Source organism: Marmota flaviventris, chromosome 1 (genome assembly GCF_047511675.1).
Source record: "Marmota flaviventris isolate mMarFla1 chromosome 1, mMarFla1.hap1, whole genome shotgun sequence".
Classification (NCBI taxonomy): Eukaryota; Metazoa; Chordata; class Mammalia; order Rodentia; family Sciuridae; genus Marmota; species Marmota flaviventris.
In genome coordinates, this window is record NC_092498.1 from 203,288,850 (window position 1) to 203,313,067 (window position 24,218).

The 24,218-nt window shown below is 55.4% G+C and overlaps 1 protein-coding gene across 6 annotated transcripts; it reads left to right on the forward strand.

Annotated features, from left to right (window-relative positions):
• The first annotated feature begins 694 nt into the window (after positions 1-694).
• Pth1r (parathyroid hormone 1 receptor) lies at positions 695-21,638 on the forward strand. 6 transcript variants are annotated; one of them, XM_071609553.1, is made up of 16 exons: positions 1,039-1,153; positions 2,192-2,311; positions 7,723-7,787; positions 12,379-12,481; positions 13,696-13,830; positions 15,396-15,506; positions 15,610-15,761; positions 15,889-15,983; positions 16,182-16,377; positions 16,746-16,899; positions 18,647-18,707; positions 19,055-19,121; positions 19,395-19,489; positions 19,999-20,140; positions 20,230-20,271; positions 20,753-21,638. In XM_071609553.1, the coding sequence occupies exons 1-16, from the start codon at positions 1,120-1,122 to the stop codon at positions 21,137-21,139; spliced, it is 1,959 nt and encodes a 652-aa protein (XP_071465654.1). In that variant the 5' UTR covers positions 1,039-1,119; the 3' UTR covers positions 21,140-21,638. The 6 variants fall into 6 exon arrangements, with proteins under 6 accessions (XP_071465664.1, XP_071465654.1, XP_071465661.1 ...); XM_071609560.1 differs by having other exon boundaries at positions 15,610-15,728; XM_071609563.1 differs by lacking the exons at positions 1,039-1,153; positions 7,723-7,787 and adding an exon at positions 695-779 and having other exon boundaries at positions 20,753-21,637.
• The last annotated feature ends 2,580 nt before the right edge of the window (positions 21,639-24,218 follow it).

Here is a 24,218-nt window from a genome sequence, read left to right on the forward strand (position 1 = left end):
TGGGGTTCACGGTCCCCTCCTCTTAAAACTCAGGGGTCCCTTTCCAAGCACAAAGCACAGCCCCTTTGCACTATTCCCAACCTTCCCCATGTCGAGGATCCCCAGGGGACTCCAGCGGGGTAGCAAGCATTTGGGGGTGGGCAGGGGGAAGGGAAGGGAAATTTGAGGGTGGGTGTCGGGACTGAATCCCAGGTTTTGAAGCCTCAAGCCACCCGGGCTGGGTGAGGCACGGAGATGGAGAGGCCCAGCCACAGGCTGAATGGGTCTAGACTTGAAGAAGGCAGGAGAGATACCCGGCAGGGAGGGAGCAGGACGTAGGCTCGAGACCCCGGCAGGGACAGCAGCAGGTCTAGGGGCCGGCAGACCTACGGACGAGGAATGGGACCTAGGATGGAGAGAGGTGGGAGAAGCAAGGGCGGGGCGGGACCGGAGGGCGTCGGCGGCCAAGCCAGGCTTAGGGCTGGAGGCCGAGCAGCCTCCCCAGGGTCCCCGACCCAGCCAGAACCAGAGCCCCAAGGGCGCTTAGATAGCGCCGCGGCCGGAGGCGCGCAGAGTACTGGGCGGCCTCCCCAGGGAATCCTCTGGTGACCGGGGCCTGCTTTGAGGCTGAGCGTTCCTATTCAACAGCCGGGGCTGGGCGATCGGGGTGGGATGAGGAAACGTGCTTTCCCGAAGGAGAGCATGAAGCGGCCGCAGCGTCCCGGGCTGGGTTCTCAGGCCCCGATGTCAGCTGCCCAGACCCTGTCCCCCACCTCCCTGACAACGGTCATCCCGCCGCTGTACGACCCCGGGTCCGGCCTCCGGAGAAATGTCCCGGGGCAGAGGGCAGCTGGCTCCGCTCTGTCCCTCCGTACACCGCTTTGGAGGCGATGGAAGGGGTGGGGGAGGAGGCCCAGGGAAGGCGCGGGGGAGGGAAGAGGCGCCCGGGCCGCGAGGGAGGGGGAGCGGCAGACGCCGAGGCGAGGGACGCGCGGCGGGCGGCGGCTCCGAACAGCGGCCGGGCGGGGGGCGCTGGAGGCCAGGCCGGCCAGGGGGGGATCCCGAGAGCTCCATGAAGTTCCCCCGGGGCCGCGGACGGGGCGCTGGCTTAGGGAGGCTGTCGGGGGAGCCCCGACACCCATGGCAAGGCGGGGGCCGCGGCGGCGCGCTCGGAGTAAGTCGGGGCCGGGGGCCGGAGCTCAGGGGAGGAGGCCGGAATTAGGCAAGGGTGACTCCCGGCCTGGCCAGATGGCCAGGCTGCTCTGTCTCGGAGTCGGTCGGCGGCGCCTCCACGGAGCCCGATGGAGCCGCCAGCCCCGCGCCGCTCAGCTCAGTGGCTTTTTTGGAAACTTGCAAATGTTTTCGTAGAGAAAGAAGGGGGAGGGGAGGGAGCGAGCGAGGGAGTGACCGAAACAGAGCTTGGGGCTGCTGGAAGAACGGAGGCCAAGGCCAGGGGAGCTGGAGACGGACTGACAGACAGGCTGACAGAGCGTCGGGGCCGCAGGCGCGCTCTTGCCGCGCGGGCGCAGGCGGGACTCGGACAGAGGATGGGGAGGGGGTGCGCGAGGCGGCGGACTGGGGATGAGGATCTAAGGGTGCCGAAGGACCCAGGGGCTGGGAGCTGGAGGTCAGAACACCGGAGGGCTCAGTGTCGTTGCAAACTTGGGATCGCATCCCCGAGCTGCACGCCCCGCGCGGCTCAAAACTCGGCCCCTGCCCCGCCCCAATTCCCCTACTGCAGACCGCCGCGGAGCTAAAAATAACAGCCCTGTTCGCCCCCCGCAGACCGCGACCCCGACCCCTCCCCCGCCCCTCCCCCACTGGGCGTGGGGCGAAGCCACAGCTCCCAGTTTCCCCAAAGGGAAAAAAAAGAAAGAAAGAAAGAAAGAAAAGGCGGCGCGGGAGGGGGACGAGGGGCGGGCCGGGGGCGGGGGGCCCGGCCATATGGATGTGATTTCTCCGCTCCGAGGCAGACGGGCCGCTCCGCAGCGCTCGGCGCCCGCCCGCCGCCCGCCGGCCTCAGGCTGCCTCCTCCCTCCCTCCCTCCCTCCCTCCCTCTCTCCTTTGCGCTCGCTCACTCGCTCGCCCTTGGCGCATGGGCCCCGCGCCGGGCCCCGGGGCCTCGGGCCGCCCGGACGCCGGGGTCCCCTAGGCCGGGACGTGGGCGGGGCGGCCCGGCCTGACGCTGCTCTGCACCCCCAACCACCCCCAGGGCCCGCGGCGGCTGCCCCGAGGGACGCGGCCCTAGGCGGTGGCGATGGGGGCCGCCCGGATCGCACCCGGTCTGGCGCTGCTGCTCTGCTGCCCGGTGCTCAGCTCCGCATACGCACTGGTAAGTCCCTTGCTAGCCGCCCTCCAGGACAGGAGTCTAGGAGTTGCTCTGGTGTCGCTGGGGAGGGTCTATAGCACCGAGACTTGGGTGCTTCCAGTATCCTTAACTTTGGATGGGGCTCGTCTCTGACCCAGGATCCTGGGTTCCTGTTCTCTCTGGAATGTCTGGACCGTGGGTTTCATATGCCTGAAGTCTCCCTATTTCTGAAGCCAGCGTTTGGGGTCCCGGGTCTGGAAATTTGTGGTTGGGGTTTCCCTATGAGCACACATTTTAGTTGTCTCCCTGGAAGGTGACAGTGTGATCCAGCAAAAAGCTCAGTGTGATCAGAGCTTTGGCTCTGGATGTGGAGTTCCACAGACTGCTTTGGGGGCCTGTTTCCTGCGAGTTTTGCATGCAATCCTGGATAGCTGTGGATCTGAGGTCAGAATCACCCAAGCAAGGGGTAGGATTTAGGGCCCTTCTCCAACTCTCACTATCACACGCTTACACACAAGCACAAACACATGTCCAGCTTTACCCAGAGTGGAAGCTGTTTGCCCAGGGAGGTGGGTGTGGTGTGTCATGGAGGTTCACTAAAAGAGACTGGCTTCACCATACACTCCTGCAGGATAAATTGTTTTAGGGGGACTCTGGTAAGTGAGGAGACCCCTGGGGAAATTCTGCATTCCCCTAAGAGTGGAGACCAGGAGACAGCATGGTAGAGACAGCTGGAGAGATGGGGGGGGAGACCGACAGACAAAGGGGAGTGGGGCCGACAGCTCCCCAGTGCAAGGGGGTTAGACAGACCCAGAACAGATACAAATAGGGAGACAGTCCAGGCAGACAGCCCACCCAAGACACTAAAGGGGATCACCACCTCATCCAGGGGCCAAACTCTGGGGCAATTTCCAGGGAAGGGGAAATGTTCCATCCCCTCACTCATATCCCGCAGCAGCTCCGTCCCAGGAGATCAGCCCATTTCTGAGGAAGCTGTAGGCTTGTGTGCCTGACTTTAAGGCCTCTGCTGCCCACTCCCACCAGCCCCCATTAGTGCCCAGGTCGGGGCATTTGCCTTCTCTTAGAGGCTAGAAGGCAGCAGTCTCCTCTGTCTGACTAGCAATGGCTCTGTACCTTGCAGGAGCTCTAAGATTCCTCCAGCTCTGCCTGATGTCTATGTGACCTTAGGCTATTCTTCTCCACTCCTCAATTACCCCATCTGTAAAAAAAGGGCAATTTTTTTTACAATTTTTTACCTAGCATTGCCCTAATCTGAGGTAGTTCTCAGCTTTCCCCGTTTACTGGTGCTTATGTCCTCACAATATGGTTCTAGCAGACCCTCAAAGCCAAAGACTTTGCCTCATACAAGGATCTGTAGATTGGGAGACTGAGGTTAGGAGGGTCTGAGCACCCTGGGCAGAGGTTCTCCAAGCACTGGCAAAACACCAAGGGACAGAGCCATTTTCCCAACCTTCCCTCAGTGAGTTCTGTGTGTGCACGTATGCGTGCACAGAGTTGACAGGGTAATGAGTGAGTGTGTCCTGAGAGTATACCTGTGTGTTGGACAGAGCAGGGCCCTAAGGGACTCTGGGCATGTTCTTCATCTGAGTCTGTGGAATTGTGTGTATCTGTGTTCAGTGGCTGAAGCTGTGGCTCTGCACATGACTTGCAGAAGCACAGTTGTGTGTGTGTCATAAATACATGTGCACCCAGGTCTAATACTGTCTTCTTATTTGTGTTTAATAAATGCTTCTGTACTTTCTACTTGCCAGACACTGTTCTAAGCACTTTACACATATTAACTATTTTAATCGTCCCAATAACTCTCTGAGGAAAATACTATCCCTATTTTTTAACTAACCAAATTACACAACCACTGTGACCATTATTTATCTCATGCTAACTAAGTGCTAAGCCCTGTGCCTCTATATGTGTGGTGATAAGGGTCTCCAGGGCCCCATACTACTCTGTTAGGAAGCTGAAGTATATGCAAAGAATTTTCCTGGCTTTGCTGGACATAGCACATGCCTATAATCCCAGCAATTTGGGAAGCTTGAGGCAGGAGGATTGCAAGTTCAAGGCTAGTGTTGGCAACTTAGCGAGACCCTGTCTCAAAATAAAAAAGGGCTTAGACCTGTCCCAAGACTGATGATAAGATAGAAGAGATGCCCATGGAGTCTGACTGAGATATGGTTAGGGTATGAGTTTATTGGACCTGCGCTGATTCAGAGCATGGGAATGTGGTCCAAAATCCAGAGATGCAGCCTACTCACCCTCCACCAAAGTCCTGTGGGCCCCCTGGGCTCAACCAGAACCAACAAGAGGCTGGCAGCCTGCCAGCTCCCTCTCCTGAGCCTGGGGACTACTGTTCCATCCAGATCTGTACTGGCTCCCCCAAACTCACCCACCTCAGAGTCACCCATACCTGTATGCTACCTGCCCAACCAGCAGCAAGAGCAAGCCCACTTCTCCAGTGATCTTGGTTAAGGGGCCAAAGAGCTTCCAATTGGGAGAATACTAACTGCAGCCATTCTCTATTGGTCCATCTTGTTCCTTACAAGGGAAAGTAGCAGGGGGTTGGGAGGATTGAAGTTTAGAGGAAGGGATGGGTCCATAGATTGTGAAAAGGAAGCAAAGGGTGGTCTTGCCTTTGGGGATGCCTGTCAGCACACATGCATGCAGAGAAGAAACAGCAGTGGGAGAGACACATGTGCAGCATGGGGTCAGGCTTTGAGTATTAAATGTGACTCCAGATAGGTAGAACCCGGGAGGGACTGGTGTGGCCTCACAGCCTAGGAGTGCAGGATCGCTCCCAGTCTGCCCAAGGTACTTGCTTTAGACAAAAAAGAACCAAGATGTACTGAGCAATGACTGTCTCCATATTCTGAGCTAAAAACAGTCATGTATGTTCTCATTGCATCTGTCTGCCCAGCCATTTTACAGGAGAGGGCACTGAGCTTTACTAGTAGGTCTGGAAGAGGTGGGATTTGAACCCAGGTCTTCAGACTTCTGCACTCAGCTCCTTCCTACAAAGCAGGGAGAGAGCTGCTCCTGGCAGGAGATCCTCACTCCCCGCAAGAGCAGCTCATGAGTTTTCTTTCTTTTTCTCTTCCTTTATTTTTTTTAAATGAAATGCTTCTATTATTTTACTTTTAAAACATTTTATAACTAAGACATACATATGTTCTTTCTTATTATACAGATTAAATAAGAAATTACCCCTTCTACAAAAATCATTTTTTTTAACAGTGGGTGGGTGGGGAAGTCCTCCATACCTCTTTCCCTGTGCTTCTAAACAATACCTCTTATGTACATATAAAGGAGAAAGCTTTGTCCTGTTGTTTTCTGTTTGGTTGATTGTTTTAAATAAATGGTATCAGTTTTTAGATAGGGCTCTGTCATATGAATTTTACTACTTTAAGGTGTATCTTGAAGATCTTCAGTCAGAAAATATAAATCTATCTTTTTAAGTGCTGCAAAGTTTTCCAAAATGCGACATGCCTAGGAATGTTCATTTAGATTGTTTCTCTGTAGTTGTTCTGTGTGCATGTGCAAACATGTGTCTGTGTGCATCAGATAGAGAGAAAGAGAGCGAGAGAGAGGTATTCCTTTCCATGCAGAAAAGATCCTTGAAGTGCCCTCTTGGGTCCCTATGTGACTACTTCCCAGTGGGATATTTCTGGATTTCCTACTGTCTTTGCTGGGTCTGAGAACAAGCACATTTTTTAATCTTAATGGGAATGGCCAAATTGCTCTCTGAAAAGCTTGTGCCAGTTTATAGTCACCAAGACAAGATGGGAGGGCCCCCTCCCTATACCCTCCATCTCAGGATATTAGGAGGGTCTTTTGCTGCACCTCTACAATTTATTGGTATCCTGGGGATACCCCCCCCAGGATAGAAATCAAACACAGCCAACAGAGAGAGGGTTAATATGAATAATTTATTGCATTCAATCATATTAAGGTAGTTACCCCTTAGGCAGAGTAGCCTCACGTCTGCATTTTGATAGGTGAAAGTGGTGTGTCTTGTCATTTTAATTTACTGATTGCCAGTGATTTTTGAACTCTCCACTTTTTTATTATTCATCTTCTTGGAGAGCTTGCTCAGAGCCATTACCCGTCTTTCTATGGGTTATTTATCCTGTTTGTATTGATTTGTTGGAGCTTTTTATATCACCTGCCCTTAAACATATGCTCTGCCTCCCTGCTCCCCAGCTCCCAGAACTGCCTGTGCACAGAGCAGTAGGAGGGGGGCCGAGCCCTCCCGGGAACTTGGGTTTTCTTCGGAATGTTTTAATGAGGCGTCAAGCGGCCTCCCCCAGATTCCTGTTGTGGGCCTTCTGGGGACACTCCCTGGTCCAGCCACCACATCAGGAAAGCAGCTATTTTAGAGAGAGCCCCAGAAAATATAAAAGGTAGGGTGGGATTTTTGCAGAAATTGTCTGCAGAATACCAGGTAACGAAGAGAGGATGCAAAGTTTTGCTTAAGTCCACCAAAGACATTGGCGACTTCCTGACCCTTAAGAATCCCAACTCTGTGGCTAGCCTTTTGCCCAAAGGTGGGATCCCACTCTGCTAACTAGGCTGGAGGAAGGCTAGGCTATACCATCCCCCTGAGCCTTGGTTCTCCAGGCCAGGTAGAGGCTGCCTGTGAAGATCCACCATATCCTAGCAGCCAACTCCACCATCCCAGGCTCCATTCCACTGCCTGCCCCAAAGGCGGCCACGTTGGCTGGCTGGGATAAGAGGCCGTCACAGTGCCTCCCCCCCCCAACCCCTCCCAGCCCCAAACACAGGCAGCCTGTTCAGGAAGGCCTGGAAAGGGGGAGGAAAAGTCAGCACTTGTCAGCAGTGGTGGGATGAGGAGTCCGTCCCAGCCTGCTTGGGCCAGCCAGACAGAGGGTAGCGAGGGAGCAATCCCTAGCCAGCTGGCATGGCAAACCTGGAGGGATGCCAGCACAGGTCCCAGTAGTGGACCTGGAGGAGGGGTGCAGGAAGGCCACGAGGTCACCAGAGAGTCTCCTATTAGCCAAGCTTTTCTCCTGACTGCTGGGACCATTAACCTCTTCGCCATTAACACTAGGCAGGACCCAACTGTCCTCTGCCCAATTAGAGTCCACCTCCACTGCTGAATTACCTCTGTAGAGTTTGCAAAAAGAGACTTACTTGATGCAGCAAAGGATGCAATCCGAAAGGAGTCTGGAAAGATGATATGATATTGTGGCTGGTGCCAGGGGACGCATGTGGCTGGATATTTCCTCTTTTCTTTTCCTTCCTCCAGGGCTGCTGCTTCAGTGTAAAGTGCACCTTAGCTCCATTCCTGACCCTCCTCTCTTTCTGACTATTCTCTTGGCTTCAGTGTCTCAGTGTCGCCTTTTGTAAAATGGGATGTGGTGCAAGGTAACAGAGATATGAGTCTGTGTTTCCATCTCCAGGGGCAGTGGCAGGTGCCACCAGACAGAGAGGCCACATCCTACACCAGGCAGATCTTTTTCCAAGGGTGAGCAAGGAAGCAAAGCACCCTCTCCCAGGGGAGGGGGGGGCGGGCAGGCTGATCCAGGTAAGACGATGACAGGACCCAAGAAGTCATCCTCAGGAGAACAGCAGGCAATAGAAAATGACCCTTGTCCAGAGGCAGCGTTGTCAGAGCTGAAGAAGAGTCCCATTTATTTCCTCCTTCATGTGTGTTTGGAGGGGGAGAATTATCGCATGCCTGATTCTCAGACAGCAAACGTGTAGAATTTAGCAGGTTGAGAGGAAGTGAGAAGAGTAGCCCTCCTTTGGATGATGGTGTGAACTGGGCTCTCTCTAACATCACAATCACCAGCCTCGACATGCTACCCACTGCCTTGACCTCCAACCACTCTGCCACTATCACTGCCATCCCCAGCTCTGATGCCTTCCTCAGTAGGGTCTCCCTGTGAGCTGAGTTGGAAGGAACAGCTTGCCTGTGGGCACAGAATGGATGTGAGGCTGGGTTATTAGGAGAGGTGATAGTGAGCACATCGCTGAAAAAGACAAAACACACCCTTGACCACATGTGCTCCATTGCTTGGACAGCAGCTTCTGTGTTTGTAAATAATGGACCAACTTCCAGCCCCCACCTGTACCCTGCCTGAAACTTCATAAACACTGGCTGTCTTCCACCCTGTTCTGCCAGCTTAGGGCTAAGATTGGGTCATGTCACCCCTGCATGTTCACAAATTTTGTATATGCACACAGAAAGGCTCCATGTTGGAAGGCTGAATGGAGAAGATACCCTACAGTGGGGAACATTGAAGCTCAGCCCCATGATGGGGAGTCACCTCTCCCCTACTCCAAGACCACAGAGGGGGTAGGGAAGATGCAGGACCCCTGGTGCCAGGGCTGGGTGGCCCCATCAGTGGTGAGTGTGGACTAAGTGACCCCCTGGCAAAGACCCAGCCCCCAGTCCCTCCGTCCTTGCCCCTGAGACTGAAGATGTGCAGACTCTGGATCTAAGAGCAAGTCTGAGTCCTCCATACCTGGATCTGAGCCAGCCAGCACTCTTCCAGTGGAAGGAGGTGACTGGGTAAGGGAAGGGAATGGCAGGCAGGGGGAATGCCAGGCTGAGAGGAGAGTCACCGTTGTCAGCATTTTCGCCCTCACCCCCAAGTGATAAGGCTACCTCTGGTAGGACAGAGGCAGAAGAGGCACCCTTCAAGGTCAAACTTGAGGGGGTCTGGCAGTGACTTTCAATCCTAGTGTAAGTCCAGGGGGATCCAGAAATGCAGGGAATTATTGGGATGTTCTTATACCCCAAAAGCTAGCCAGGTGCACCTTATCTAGCACAATCTCCAATATTCCATGGCCCCGGTTCTCCCTGAGACCTCACAACTAATCTACCTGTTGTTGTGTCCCCCTGGACTCAGTCACCCACACAGTCACACCCATCACTCAGGGTCCCTGGCTTCAAGGTACCCATGTGGCCTGGGAGGAATGACTCTATGGTGCTGCTGGTAACAGTAGCAAGAATAGCAACCAGCTTTTTTGAGCCCTGCCCCTGCCCAGGCTTTCCATGAAGTACCTCATTTAATCCTCACCACTGCCCTATTATTATCCTGAACTTACAGGAAAGCTGAAGCATGGGGGTTAAGCAACTTTGCCAAAAACACACAGCTAGGTGATGGAGGAGATGGGATTTGAGCTCCAGTGCTGGCTGCAGAATCTCCTCAGATGAAGGGAGGGTGTAGCTAGAAGGATGGGGTGGGGGGGACATTCTAGTCAGGGAACTGTGTTCTGTGGCACCTGCTGTGAAGCCCACTTCCTCTCCCTGAGAAAGTGCTTCCTTGACCTGCATTGTTGCTGCAGTGACTGTTCTGCCTTGATCGGGTGAAAGAGAAATGGGTCCTAAAGCTCAGAGAGGCCAGGGGCAGTTTAGGGGCCATGGGGTGTGAAAGTGCACACTCTTCCCTCTCCTGGACACAAGACTCTTGAAAAGGGGCTTGTGGCCTGTTGGCCATGGAGAGGGTGGAGCTGAAGCAGCAGGTGGATGTTGAGCAGACCCTTGAGCCTGCGAGAAGGTGCATTGATCAGTTAATGGTCATCAGTCTGCCAAACAGTTGGCCAGTTTTCACCCCATGATTGCCTTCCCCTAGGCTAGGCCACCATCTGTAACCCCCAGTCACCTCAGTGGGCTTGTCACTTTGCTGAGAGGCTGGTGTGTCAGCAAGTCCTCAAGAACTGATGGGAGCTTTGGTCAGCTGCTCAGGTGCTCCATTAACCAGGAAACCATGGGGCATTCTCTGCTTGTCTTAGTTAGCAGAAGGGGAAGGGATAACAAAGAGATGGACATGGGAAGGGAATGAGGACAAGAGGATGGCAAAGGTGGAATGGACAATAGGTGTGGACAGGAGGTAATGCTGGTAACGTTGGTGATGGTGTAGTCTTTGGTGGTACTAGCAGTGTTGGTGATGAGGTAGATGGTGGTCATGGTAGAGGTGGTAGTGATAGTGCTGGTGGATATGGTGATGCAATGATACCAGTTGATGTACTGATGGTGGTAGTGGAGGTTACATCAATAGTAGTACTAGTATTCATGGTGGTAATTGTGCTGCCAGTGGTGTTGGTGGTGGTGGTGATGGGGAGGGTGGATAACGATGAAGATATTATTAGGAATGATCAAAATGGTAGCAAATGAGTACTGTAACAAGGATCAGAACTTTCAGCAGTCTGAATTCTCAATATCAGAGGCACAAGGAGTGTTTCAGGTTAGTCTCAAATCCCCTGGATCCTGGCAAGTCCCATCACCTTGCCCCGGTCTGTTCAACCATGACTGTAGTGGGCAGAGCAGGGAGGATAGAGAAGTTGTGAGGCCAGCAGCCAGCACAGGGGAATCTGCTCCCGCCCTTCCTGGGGGCCCATGAGCATTGGGTCCACATGAGATCCGAGTGTCTCCTTCAAACTCCAAAGACATGGAGAAGCCGAGACATGAATATTAAAGAACAGTCCACACGTGGACCTTGCCCACAAACACATGTACACATGCATGTTCCAGACACTTCAGACCACTCCCGAATTGACTTGCTGGGCAATCCCCACGTGAGAACTCACAGAAAGGAGGCTCACACCGGCCAGACAGCATGTGCGCGGCCACTTACATGCGCACGCGCAAGGATGCACACGCTCCTGCACTAAGTGAAACCAGCAGAGCCCGAGCCCTGTGGAGCCAATTGGAGACTCTTTGGCCTGGAAGCTCTCGCTGCTGCCGCCAAGAGACGCGGTCAATTAACTTCTCCCTGCAGCCAGGCTCCCTGACCCGGCCCGCCGCCCCCATCGGCTGGGCCCGCCCCTTCCAAGTCCCTTTCCGACCGCCTCCTTCCTTCCCGGGCTCCTGGTTCTCCCGCCCGCACCCCTTCGCTCACACTGAGGGACCGGCCCGCTGTGAAGTGTGTGAGGGGCTGCAGCTGTGCCGGTTGAGGGTCTAACAGGCTGAGGCTGTGCTCTGTAGAGTCTAAAGGGACGTAGCTTTTTTTTTTTTTTTTTGGGGGGGGGGGGGGGAGGAATGGCCCTCAGTGGTCATAACCCTGCCCTGATGCCCTGTGGTCTGAGGAGATCGGTCCCAAACTTGGAGCTGGGATGTCCAAGGGCATCCTGACCCCATCTCTGGGGCAGTGGTCTCAGGGGATGCACTAACCCCTGTGAGTCACACTCATGGGAATGCTGGGCTGCTCCTGGGCATACTGGGCTCACCCTCTGAATCTCTTCCTCCCAAATCAGAAAGCAGAAGTTCAGACCCTCCCACCAGGTACCTGCCCCAGGTGCAACCCACCCTACTCCCGGATGTTCCCTTTTCCTTCCTTAAAATCATGCCAGTGAGTTCCAGTGGGTGTGCAAGTGGAGGGAAGGGAAAGAAGAACATTCCAGAAGAGAGGACAGCAACAGCAACATCCTGTGTCCATCTTAAAACACAGGGACAGCTTGATGAAGGGAGCTTCCACAGGATGAAGGGGACTCACACAATGTGGCAGTCCTACACAGGCCACTTGCCAACAATTCCTCCATCTTCTCCCTCTTGAGACCCTAAGCATGGAGGGGGAGGGCTCTCAGACTTCACTGGGGAAAGAGTACTAACTGGGATGCTGGGCCAGGATGGAAACTGGTGACTCCCAAGGTCTCCCAGAGCCCCAGAACTTGAAGGAATCCAAGCTAGGGTTGTCTCACCAGAGTTCACACTCCTTATCCAACCCTCCCCACCCCCAGTCCCTGTTCAGATCCCAGAAGGCCATCAGGTCCTATGAGGATCCATCCTGGGACATTCCATCCATTCCCATGCTCCCAGGGGAATGGATGGGACAGATTTTCAGTGGATGCAGCCTGCAGGGTTACTGGTGGACAGGCAGGGGATAGCCCTCACCCTTTCCCTCTGATGGGGCAATCCCCAGCCCTCAGAGCCCCAGCTTTCCATCTGTAAAATGGAAGCTACATAAGACAGATTTCCCACAAGTGCCAGGCTTTCCACATTCCTTCTAGAGCGAGGACCTTTGGAAAGGGGGACCCTCTGGAGGGTGGGATGGCCCTGGACCTGCTGCTGCCCAGCAGTGCTGCCTGTCATCTGACCCTTGGGTTGGCAGGTGGACGCGGATGACGTCTTCACCAAGGAGGAACAGATCTTCCTGCTGCACCGTGCCCAGGCTCAGTGTGACAAGCTGCTCAAGGAAGTCCTGCGGACTGCAGGTGGGGATAGGGCTGCACGAAGATGGGGGCCAAGGATGCAGAGGTGGTGACAGGGTTGAAGGTGTTGGGCAGGGGTAAGCCCTGTGAAAGTCAGCGGGCCAAAGTGAGGACCAAAAATGGAGTGAGTCAGGCCCAGGTTAAGTCAGCAAGCTCAGGAGGTCCTCAGCTTGTCAGAAGTCCTGAGCTCCAGTCCCCATGCTGCCCTGCCAGCCCTCAGACCTGCAGGCATCCTTGCCCCACACACATTCCTTCAAAAAGAAGGGGTGAAAAGAGCCTTTGGCAGGATGGACCCAGAATTTCGTGGGCCTCCTCTTTCAGGTTGTGGTAGGGTGTTGTGAAGGCAGTCGAAGGACAGATTGCCCCTGGGGGGGTTTGATCTGCTCAGGCAAGCCAGGATCAGAGCTCTGGCTAGCATACCAGTTCCCAGTAGGGTGGGCTGGGATGCTTCCTGAAGGGAAAAGCTGTCCAAGCCAAGTCCAGAAGGATGGGTAGGTCTTTGAAAGAGGCCACCCGAGCAGAGAGTAAGACAAAGGACCCCAGGGTGGGGAGAACTGAGGGTCCATGGGACCAAATGGGAAGGGGACAGAGAGATAGGGGTGAGTATCTATGACTCAGCCAGCTAAGGTCATTGGCTGGGTAGAGGGCATCTGATCTGGGTAGGTAAGCTGCAAACTCCTCATTCAAATATCCTAGGGCAGAGGATGGGGGAGAGGGATTTGTCTGTCCATTCCTGACAAACTGCACCCCTTGCTTATGTCCTCCTCACCACCAGCCTCCCCCCCCCCACAGCATTTTGCCCTGATTTTGACTTCATTTTCCCCAAGTACAGGATTCCCCCTCCAACCCCACAGGGGTTCTACTTTTACTGTGCGCCCCCTGGTGGCCCCTTTGTTCCTGGGTGGCTCTGACTCCTGCCTGCCTTTGACTCCTGGGTAGGAGGTTACCACCTCTGCTCCTTGTGATCCCACATGGCATTCACTCCCATTTGAACCCTTGCTGACCAGCTCTCTGTCCTCATTTCTTCTCCACCTGACAAATACTTTGCAGTTTATGAAAGATTTCCTTGCCCTTGTCTCAGATCTCCTAAGAATTTGGGTATCAGTAGACTAGGGAGGGGACGGCTCCTATTGTACAACGGGCGACCTGAGGCAGGGGGTACCCGAAATCTGCTGTTGGAGCACAGTTAACGGCTGTAATGACCCTGGTTTCTCCAGCCAACATAATGGAATCAGATAAGGGATGGACATCCGCATCCACATCAGGGAAGCCCAGGAAAGAGAAGGCATCTGAGAAGCTCTACCCTGAGTCCAAGGAGGAAAAGGAGGTGGCCACTGGCAGCAGGCGCCGAGGTATGTCTGTGCTCCTATGCCTCCTCCTGACATCGGCTTGGTCCCATCTGCCCTGCTGCTCTGCCTCTTCCATGTGAGTTCATGTGGAAAATAAGAGGCCCAGCTCCCTCCCCAGGAAAACAGGGCAGAAGGTGTATGGAGATGGACCAGGGGACAGCATGAGGAGCAGGCAGCTGAGCTGGAGGGACTCAGGACCCAGGGAGATGTGCATGGCAAAGGACTCATCCAACACCACCCCAAGAGTGGACCCAGGGCTGCAGCCCCACCCAGGGAGTGAAAGAGAAAAGGTGGAGAATCCTAGGAGATTAGAGAGGCAGGGAGAGAGGAAAGACCAGGAGGCAAGAACAATGGTCTAGGAGTCTATGTGAAGATACAGGGACATACATACTGGGGAGGGCCAGAAAACAGAGCAAGAGAGTAGAGCAGCCTCCAAGGCGTGAGGCAGAGACAGTGGGAGAAGGAGGGGAGAAAAGAGGGAGGGAGAAGCTGGGTTGTGTAGTCCCTCAGGGAGGTGAGGAGAGACAAACACAGAGCCCAGGCTGTGGCCACAGGGCCAGTTAGAACCGGCCGGGTGGGCAGTGGATTCCAGATGGGCCACATCTGGGAGCCTGTGGTCACCCTGTGGCTCCCCTGGGACCAGAGGGAATTGTGGGCCTGGCTGGGTGGGGCTGAGAATATGGCGCCCAGGACAGAGAGCCTTTCACCAAGTTGGGCGGGTCCAGCCGTCAAGGCAGCCTTCCAGGGAGGCTAGAGAGTCCTGTGGTTGGAGCTCTACAGGGGGAGAGAAGGAGACTGTGAGCTGGGTGTGGAATGTGGAAGATCCACAGGCTGTGGACCCTCCACGGTCACTTAGCATCTCGGTAGTGAGGCCAAGACTCCAAAATAGGGCATGTCACCTTGCTTCAAATCTCACCATTAATACTTGCATTTGGTGGGTCGTGGCCCCTCATGAGTGGCGTGGGTGTCTCATAGCAGACACTTGGGGTAGACGTAGATGGTGGTAGAAGCATGGACTGATATGGTCAACCCTAACTTCCCAATAAGAAAACAGAAATGTAGAGAATGGAGACACCTGCGTGAGGTCGGTAATACTTTAGAAGTTTAGCTGGCACTAGAAAGAAGACTTCCTTCCTTCTGTCCATGGTCCCTGGCAAAAGGTCACATAATGAGCCTACCAGCTGAGGGAAAGTTAGTCTGAGAACTGCCCTTCTTCAGGTACACCTGAAATGTGGGGCCAGGAGCAGAATCTAACCTGGGTCCGACCGGGGCAAGGTCCTGTGTCATATGACCTCAGCAAGTCACCCATTTCTCTTGGCCTTTTCCAGACCATCTGGAAAATGGGGCCAGTGCCAGAACCTGCATCATAGGGGCTGTAGTAAATTCTGAGGCTAGGTGAATTTAGGGTACCGCAAGAAGACTCCATATATTCTCTCCAGAATGTTCCAAGTCTGAAGTTTCTGGTCCTGGGGCACATTTGTCCTGGTGGGAACCAACAATAGGTGTGTTCATCTCCTTGGGTTTTAACCTTAGTGTTCCCTACCCTGTCTGTCTGTCTCGGGGTACAGGGCGTCCCTGCTTGCCTGAGTGGGACTACATCGTATGCTGGCCCCTGGGGGCACCAGGTGAGGTGGTAGCTGTGCCTTGTCCTGACTACATTTATGACTTCAATCACAAAGGTAAGTCTGGCTAGGGATGTGGACCACAGGGATATCAGGGCTTGGAGCTCAGGGCCTTATTGGCTCTAGACCTCTCTGCCCTGACCTTTTCGCGGACCCACAGGCCATGCCTACAGGCGCTGCGACCGAAATGGGAGCTGGGAAGTGGTGCCTGGGCATAATCGAACATGGGCCAACTATAGCGAGTGCCTCAAGTTCATGACCAATGAGACTCGAGAGCGGGTGCGAATCTTCCCCCTGACCAACTTGACACCAGTAAGGCCGCCCCGGCCCCACTGGTGACCCCTGACCTCACCCCGACGCCTGACCTTGACTCCTCCAGCAATTTTTACCCTCCTGCTCACCCTGAGCCCCCTTTCTCTCTCTCTCCCCACCTGCACAGGAGGTATTTGACCGCCTGGGCATGATCTACACCGTGGGCTACTCCATGTCCCTGGCCTCCCTCACCGTGGCTGTGCTCATCCTGGCCTACTTTAGGTGGGCGGGGCGACGGCGTGGGCGTGGTCCAGGGTGGGGCCGGGCTTGGGGATCTTCGGGGATCTTCCGGGATCTCCCTTATCCCTCTCCTCTCATGCCTCCGCTGCGGGATGCCCCTACCTACCTCGCACCGCCCAGCTTTCTCCCTCCACCGTGCATCCCTGTGCCCCCACCCACGGTGATGTCGCACGCCCGCAGGCGGCTGCACTGCACACGCAACTACATCCATATGCACATGTTCCTGTCCTTCATGCTGCGCGCTGCGAGCATCTTCGTCAAGGACGCAGTGCTCTACTCCGGCTTCACGCTCGACGAGGCCGAGCGCCTCACTGAGGAAGAGCTGCACATCATCGCCCAGGCGCCCCCGCCGCCCGCCGCCGCGGCCGTCGGCTACGTGAGTGCCCCGTGAGGCCCACGCCCGCGCCGCCACTGGCTTCGTGGGAGCCCGCCCTGCCCGGCCCTTTCCTAGCTGCCACCCCTAGCATTGGGTCATTCAAACCCACTTCACAGGGACCCTCGCGCCACTCAGTTCCGCTTCCAGCCCTATCGCCAAGGGCCTCGAGTGCTCCTCTGGCCTCGGCCCAGGACACCAGCTACTCCATCTTGTCACCCTTACCCCAGCTGCACCCTGCCCCTTCCTGGCTTGCTTGGCTGTATCACTTGTCCCGCGCGCCAGCCCTGCTCCTGCTCTCCCTTCCCAAGCCCCAGCCCAGCCCTGACTTCCCTGATGCAGGGTCTGGCTAATACCAGCTGGTCTCCTAGGCGGGCTGCCGGGTGGCTGTGACCTTCTTCCTTTACTTCCTGGCCACCAACTACTACTGGATTCTGGTGGAGGGGCTGTACCTGCACAGCCTCATCTTCATGGCCTTCTTCTCAGAGAAGAAGTACCTGTGGGGCTTCACGGTCTTCGGCTGGGGTACGCAGGGCAGGCCAGGGACGGTGGGCAGGGTGAGAGGGCACCACAGAGGGTAAGGCACCCACACAGCATCATGTCCTGTCCCTGATGGGGGCAGTAGGTGGGAGCCCTGCCAACCCTTCTATGACTGACCCCATTCCAGGCTCAGGGAACAGAACTGGACAGAGGTCAGAGTTCATCTGGTGTTGGCTTACCTTGGGTCAGATTTACCTGGGGTTGAGGCTCAGCCCAGAAGAGGGGGAAGGGGAACTCTCAAGTCAAGATTTAGTTTATAGTAGTGGCTCAATTTTGTAATCCCAGCTACTCCAGAAGTTGAAGCAGGAAAATTGCAAGTTCCAGACCAGCCTGGGCAATTTAGCAAGACTATATCTCAAAATAAAACCAAAAGGGTTGTGGATATTGCTCAGTGGCAGAGCACTTGTTTGCCTCATGTGTACAAGACCCAAGGTCCAATCTCCAGTATTGGGGGATAAAAAAAAAAAAAAAAAAAAGATTTGGCTTGGGATCAGAGTAGGATCTTGGATCAGAGGTCAGCATGGGGCTCAAGTTGGAGTCTGGAGCCTCCTTCTACCCTGAGCCTGGTGGTCAGGGCCAGCATTTGTTACCCTGCCAAATCCTCTCACCAGGAGGTGGGGTCCATGATCCAGAGCCACAGACCCAACAGCTGAGCATCAACACCTGGGCTTCAGCAGCCCCTGCACAAAACAAGACTCTGAGTGAGACTCTGCACTCCTCCCAGCCCCCCACAGGCTCTGGGATCCGGTTACCGATAATTATCCATTATTGTTGGCAGCTCCAGAGCTTGGCTGGGCTCCGGGGCGACTGGCCAGACTGCAGAGGGGTGGGCCGGGTGGCTGGAGCCCTCCCCACACTCAGCACCCAGAGGCTGTCAGGTCAATAGACACAGTCTCCCTGCTCCTTGGCACACATTCTACCCCTGACCTCACCATGGTAAGCCCCTGAGCTGGGGAGACCTGGGTCTGGTCTCAGGAACTGGAACAGGCTGTGAGATAGGAGGTGTGTAGGTGAGCTGGAAACACCTGGATTAAGGAGCACACAGAACCCTGCAACCTAGGAATGTCACAGCTTTTTCTTACTATAAACCCAGGTCATGTCCTATCCCTTTAAGGGTGCACCAGGCCTAGAATCAAGTTGAGGGAGGAGGGATCAGGCTCCTTGTCCAGAGGCGAAGTTCATTCAGAGCTTCCTTTGTCATCTGAGCTGACCGAGACCAGGACATCTGGAGGCTCTCCTATGGCCTCTACCTAGCCTGGAGGTCAACTCTTAGCCCATGTAACCTCATCCATGAGGGCTAGGGCCTCACAAACCAGGTTGGGAGGGTCAGGAGTACTGTCCTAGGTGTTGGGACAGAAAAATATTGGTCACAATCTCCCTCTCTATGGGAGCTCCAAGCCTAGAGCCATGTGCCTCAAGGGATGGGAAAAAATAATGGGCTAGGCATGGATAAGCTGGTCGTACCTTATCATTTCACCATGTGCCCACCAGGCCTGCACAGGTACAAGTAGGAGACTCAGAACCAAGATGGGGCAGAGGGCCCAGCTGGGTCCTGAGGGCTGGAGCCCTGCCGGGAGGCTGTTAGGACAGCAGGTGCTGGAGTGTGGCTCTGTCATCAAGCAGCCTTTGTGCCTAGGGTGAGGGGTCAGGACAGCAAGGAAGTAAGCTGAGGGTCAGAGGGCTGAGGGCCCCATCCACAGCCCCTCACACAGTGCCACCTCTGTGCCCACAGGTTTGCCTGCCGTCTTCGTGGCTGTATGGGTTGGTGTCAGAGCTACCCTGGCCAACACTGGGTAGGTTCCGCTGGATACAGGGGCCAGGGGTGCTGACACAGGCCAGGAAACACCCCTGGTTCCCTCCTCCTCCTCCTCTGCAAAGCATACAAGGAGTTCTCCTGAACCCTGACCCTAAGTGGCCCCAGCTTTAGTTCTCAGACCACTTCCAGCCAGGAATCCCCCAGGCTCACAAGAGATAACTTCCAAAGAGGCCTATAAAAGTGGCTTCAGGCCTAGCCTCATGCAATACCCCTGTCCTGTGCCCTTGACAGTTGGTATCAGAATAAGCCAACCCTAAGGCCTTTATGGGCAGGTTGAGAATGGGTGCAGGAGGGGCTAGGGGCTAATGCCTCAACTTTCTTCAGGTGCTGGGACTTGAGCTCTGGACACAAGAAGTGGATCATCCAGGTGCCCATCCTGGCCTCTGTAGTGGTGAGCAGGGATGGGTGGTATTGTGGGCACTGTCCCCAGTGACCAACCTCTGACAGGGACATATGGAGGCTTCCTTGGACTCAGAGACCTGAGCCCCAAAGGCCTGAGGACCAGCTGATCCCTACTCCAGTCGAGATGGGAAAACTGAGGGCCCAAAGAGCCACCTACAGATGCAGTGGCAGAGCAGAGCCTGTGGCAGGGCCGTGGGTCCGAGAGTCCTTGCCCCACCCTGCTAGGGTGCAGTCTCCAGATGCAGCTCCCTCCCTCCCACAGCTCAACTTCATCCTCTTCATCAACATCATCCGGGTGCTTGCCACAAAGTTGCGGGAGACCAATGCTGGCCGGTGTGACACACGGCAGCAATACCGGTGAGCCTTGCCCACCACATGGGGTGGAGTTTAGGGTCTGTTTATACAAGGAAAGTCAGAGACCCCGTGAAGGAGCCCGTTTCAAGGGAAGGATCGAGCTCCTGACCCCCTGGCCCCACCCACTGTCCCACCCCAGGCCCTGGCCTGCCTAGTGGTGACGGGTCCCGCCCTGCCAGATCCCGCTTGGTAGTAAGCCCTGCACTAGAGCTGGGCTCTGTGAGCATCAGACAAACCCAGACCTCCCTTCGAAGAGTATGTTGCAGGGAGCTCAAGGGCCCAATGGGCAGTGGGGTCCAGAAACAGGGAACTCTAGAACACCTTTCAGAACCAAGGAGCCCTAATAACACTGCCTCCTGACGGTAGCCATCCCGAGTGAATTGTGTTGTTCTCCTACAGTGGCCAGAGCCTTGGGCCCCTTGGTAGCTTCTAGAGCCTGACTGGCAGAGCGGGGGTGGCAGTGCTTGCTGAGGGGAAGGGTCGTGACCTGACCTTCCTGGTCCTCTTGCCAGGAAGCTGCTCAAGTCCACCCTGGTGCTCATGCCACTGTTTGGCGTGCACTACACCGTCTTCATGGCCTTGCCTTACACGGAGGTCTCAGGGACGCTCTGGCAAATCCAGATGCACTACGAGATGCTCTTCAACTCCTTCCAGGTGTGCAGTCCTACCCAAGGCCCATGGGGGAGGGAGGAGGCCTGGTGGGGGAGGGAGGTGGCCCTGATCCCACACTCTTCTCCCCACAGGGATTTTTTGTCGCCATCATATACTGTTTCTGCAATGGTGAGGTAAGCAGGAGGCAGTGCTGGGGCAGGGCAGGGCAGGGCAGGGCGATGGGGAGCGCTCGGGGTTCCTCAGGTCTCAGCCCCCCAGTCTTCTGCACTGTTCTTTGCTCCTCTAAGAGCTTCCCTGAGAACATTCTGAAGGCAGAGAGGTCTTTTCAGATGATTCAGGCGTAGAATATGCTAGGATTTGTGGGTTTTGGGATTTCTGCTACAGCCAAATGTCTTCCCAGCCCCACGGGTGAATTCTCTGTAACAGAAGGGCACAGTCACGTTTGGGGCCATTTGATCCCTGTGGACTCTGGGTGTGCTAGTCAGCTGCAGTCAAGCCATGTTCTGAGGATGGTGGGATTTGATTTGGCCTTGGAATTTTCTAGTAGTCCCCTGTTCGTTCAGTGCTGGCTGGGTGTTACAGAGGCAGGGACAGGGGGACATGTATCAGAAGGCTTAAGGACACACCTAACTGACACCTTTCTACTGCCCAAAGGTACAGGCTGAGATCAAGAAATCTTGGAGCCGCTGGACACTGGCACTGGACTTCAAACGCAAGGCACGCAGCGGGAGCAGCAGCTACAGCTACGGTCCGATGGTGTCTCACACGAGTGTGACCAACGTAGGTCCCCGCACAGGACTCGGTCTGCCCCTCAGTCCCCGCCTGCTACCTGCCGCCACCACCAATGGCCACTCCCAGCTGCCTGGCCATGCCAAGCCAGGGGCCCCAGTCCTCGAGACCCTCGATACCACACCAACTGTCAAGGCAGCTCCCAAGGAGGACGGATTCCTCAATGGCTCCTGCTCAGGCCTGGACGAGGAGGCCTCTGGGCCTGAGCGGCCACCCCCACTGCTACAGGAGGAGTGGGAGACAGTCATGTGACTGGGCACCAGGGCTTGGACCTGTGGACATGGATGGTTGGACAGATGGACCAAGAGAACAGTGGTTGGATGGTTGCCCATTCAGGGCTGGGCCAGGAGGAAAACACGGGGGAAAAAGGTAAAAAAAAAAAAAAAAAAAGGAAAAGGAAGAGGTGTGTGGCTTCCTGTGGCCTGAACTGGAGATTCACTCCAAGAGGGAGGGGGCTGGGAGCCATGGGGAAGTACTGAGGGCACTCACTCCCAGAGTAGGGGAAAGGCAAGGAACCCCAAATGGTCCTTGAGTCTCATCACCTGAGGAGGAGGAAGGACCTGAAGACACTTCTCTCAAGGACCAGAAAGGCTCAAGTTTTCAGGGACCACACACAGCACAGCTGGACCTGTGTAGGAATGGGCTGAGCCTTCCTCTGACACTGTTGCCACTTCAGCTGCTCCCGCAACTCGTACCCAGGCCCATAGGAAGCCCAGGCACCTCCAACCCAGCTCCTCTGCCTGCTGGCCTCTAGTCATTGCCCCCACCCACCCCAGGAAGACAGCAGATCCCTCAGGTCCCTGGCCACACCTTCAAGCCTACGGCCCTGCCTCTAAATGAACCTTTTCTGGCTCTCTGGTGTCCAGTCAGGGAGCCCTACCATGCATGAGTCCCAGCCCCTACACTGGAGCTGACATGCCTCCAGCAAGCAGACAGAGGCCAGACGGAAAGCCAGGGCAAGCAAGTGAGAGGTAGACCAGGGACTGTGGGGAGTCAAGAGTCTGAGCCCAGAGGGCTGGGTAGGGTGGATGCATCCACCCACTATGTATTCAGGATAGTCACTAATATCCCACCTGACATCACCCACCACCTCATTTGCCCCCTGGACCTGGCCCACCCCTGCCTCAGACCTCGTTGCTTCTGTCCATGGACCTACCATCCAGGAGTACTCTCACCTCCCATAGCCTGACACCCATCCACTGGGGGCAAGGTGGGGGTCATGTGGTCTAAGACATCAAGCTCGAGGTGGTGGGTGGTATGGACATATGCTGAGCAACGTCATACCTGGCCCTCCTGCTCAATGGCAGGCAGGGCAAACAACCACAGGCCTAATGTATCCATGTAGCTCTTTAAGGTGTGATCTCGGAATGATAGGAGAGGGGCATGGGCCAGGTTCTGAAGGGCCACTGAGCCATACTGAGCATCAAGTATTCCTGCAGATATGGGGAGCCACTGGAAGTTCTAGAGGGAGAACAACAAGGTCAGAGCCACAGTTTAGAGTTCCCACTCCGATGTGGAGGCCAGAGGAGGCTGCATAGAGGTCAGAGGAGAGGTAGCCTGGTAGGAGGCAGGTGGCTGGTGGCCAGGTGAAGAGATGGTGTTGGGAGCCTTCATCACGAAGAACTCTGGATAGGATTGTTCTTCCTCTTTGAACAAAATGCCCCTTGGAATCCCTGGGCCAGGGGCAATCCTCCCAAATGGAATGGGACACCTACCATATCCAGTTGGCTCTCCGTGCTTAGATATTTGCACCTAACGGGGCCAGGTCTCCCCTTCAGATGGGGCACCATTCTCCCCTAACTGGATGTCCAGGACAGGACTGGACCTCTCACATCAGTCCCAGACTCTGGGCCAGGTCTTCTACCTCGGACTTGGATTCCCTGGGGCCTGGCTGGCCTTTACTCAGAGAGGCCCCTGAGCCCCACTTAGGCTGTCCAGGTGTTGGCAGAGGAAGTGGGAGCCCTCAGCAGGCCTGGCACACCATCAGGACCTTGTTTGCCTTGAGCAGTGGCTGGAGCCAGGTGGTCACTTCTCCTTTCAAGGCCCCACAGCCCAGCCAAGCCACAAGGAACACGTAAACACCAGCAGAGCTGACTGGTGGGCACGCAGGGAGGAGGGTGCAGAGACCCCCACACCTCAGCCCCTTAGTACAGTGTCTGGGACCTCACAGATTTCTCTGGACTCCAAATCTCCCCAGAGAGGTGGCCAGTTCAGCTCCCACCTGTCTTGGGCATGTGGACAGCCCTGCTTCTCTCTGGCCCATCTCCCCCTGTTCAGGTTGAGAGAAGGACTCCTGAAGGCCTGGAAAGAAAGCACCTTCAGGGGACTCCTGGGCAGCTCTCGAACACATGCCCAACCTCAAGGGGGTGTTGAGGGAGTCCATAGTTCTCAGTTCAGAGTGCAGTCTTGGGGATCCAGAGCCATCAAAGGAGGCCTCACCCTGGCAAGCCTGTCAAGAACAGGACTGAGATGGGCCCCGCACAACCTAGAGTGCACAGGTCCACACTCTTCAGTCCTCACCTGGGGAGGTGGACAGAGGGACTGTAGACAGAAAGAAAGAGGGCTGAGCTCTTTGGAGGTTTGGGAGGGACATTCCCTGGGGGCTCTGAGAGGATCCTGGCTCTGCTCTAGGTAATTAGAAGAGAGGTCAGCATTGGGCACAGTGGTACACACTGTAATCCCAGCTGTGTGGGAGACTGAGGCAGGAAGATTGCAAGTTTGAGACCAGCCTTGGCAACTTAGCAATGGCTGGAGCCAGGTGGTCACCTCTCTCTCTTAGCAAAGCCCTATCTCAAAAAGGAGGAGGTGGGGAAGGACTGGATATGTAGCTCAGTAGTAAAGCACCCCTGGTTTCAATCTCAGTATAAAAACAAACAAACAAAAAAACGGTCTAAAGAGGTCTAGCAACTTGGGAGTGACAACTTGGGAGTTTTGGATATGGGACTTGTGTGCAGCTTGAGCACATGGCTCCCTGCCCCCATGCCTCTTTAGCTGACTCTAGGAGAATGATCCCAGCCTACCATGGCCTACTGAAACAAGCCTCAGGTCGGGGGCTGGTTTAAGTGGACAAGAGGACAGAGGAGGAAGGGGCTTCAGAGCCCAGCAGGGACCTAGGCCCAGGCTGACTCAGGGTATGCACTATGTGACCCTGGGCATGCTACCTACTCTCTCTGAGCCTCAGCCTCTATTTGGAGGTCAGGTGCTGCTCATATCTCCTGACCCGAGTGGTCTCAGTACCCACCTTACTCCCCAATAAGTCTGCCTGATCAGGAAACTCACCCTTCCCTTGGGCAGATTTGAGACTCTCAGGCTCCAAGGCCAAGACAACCCC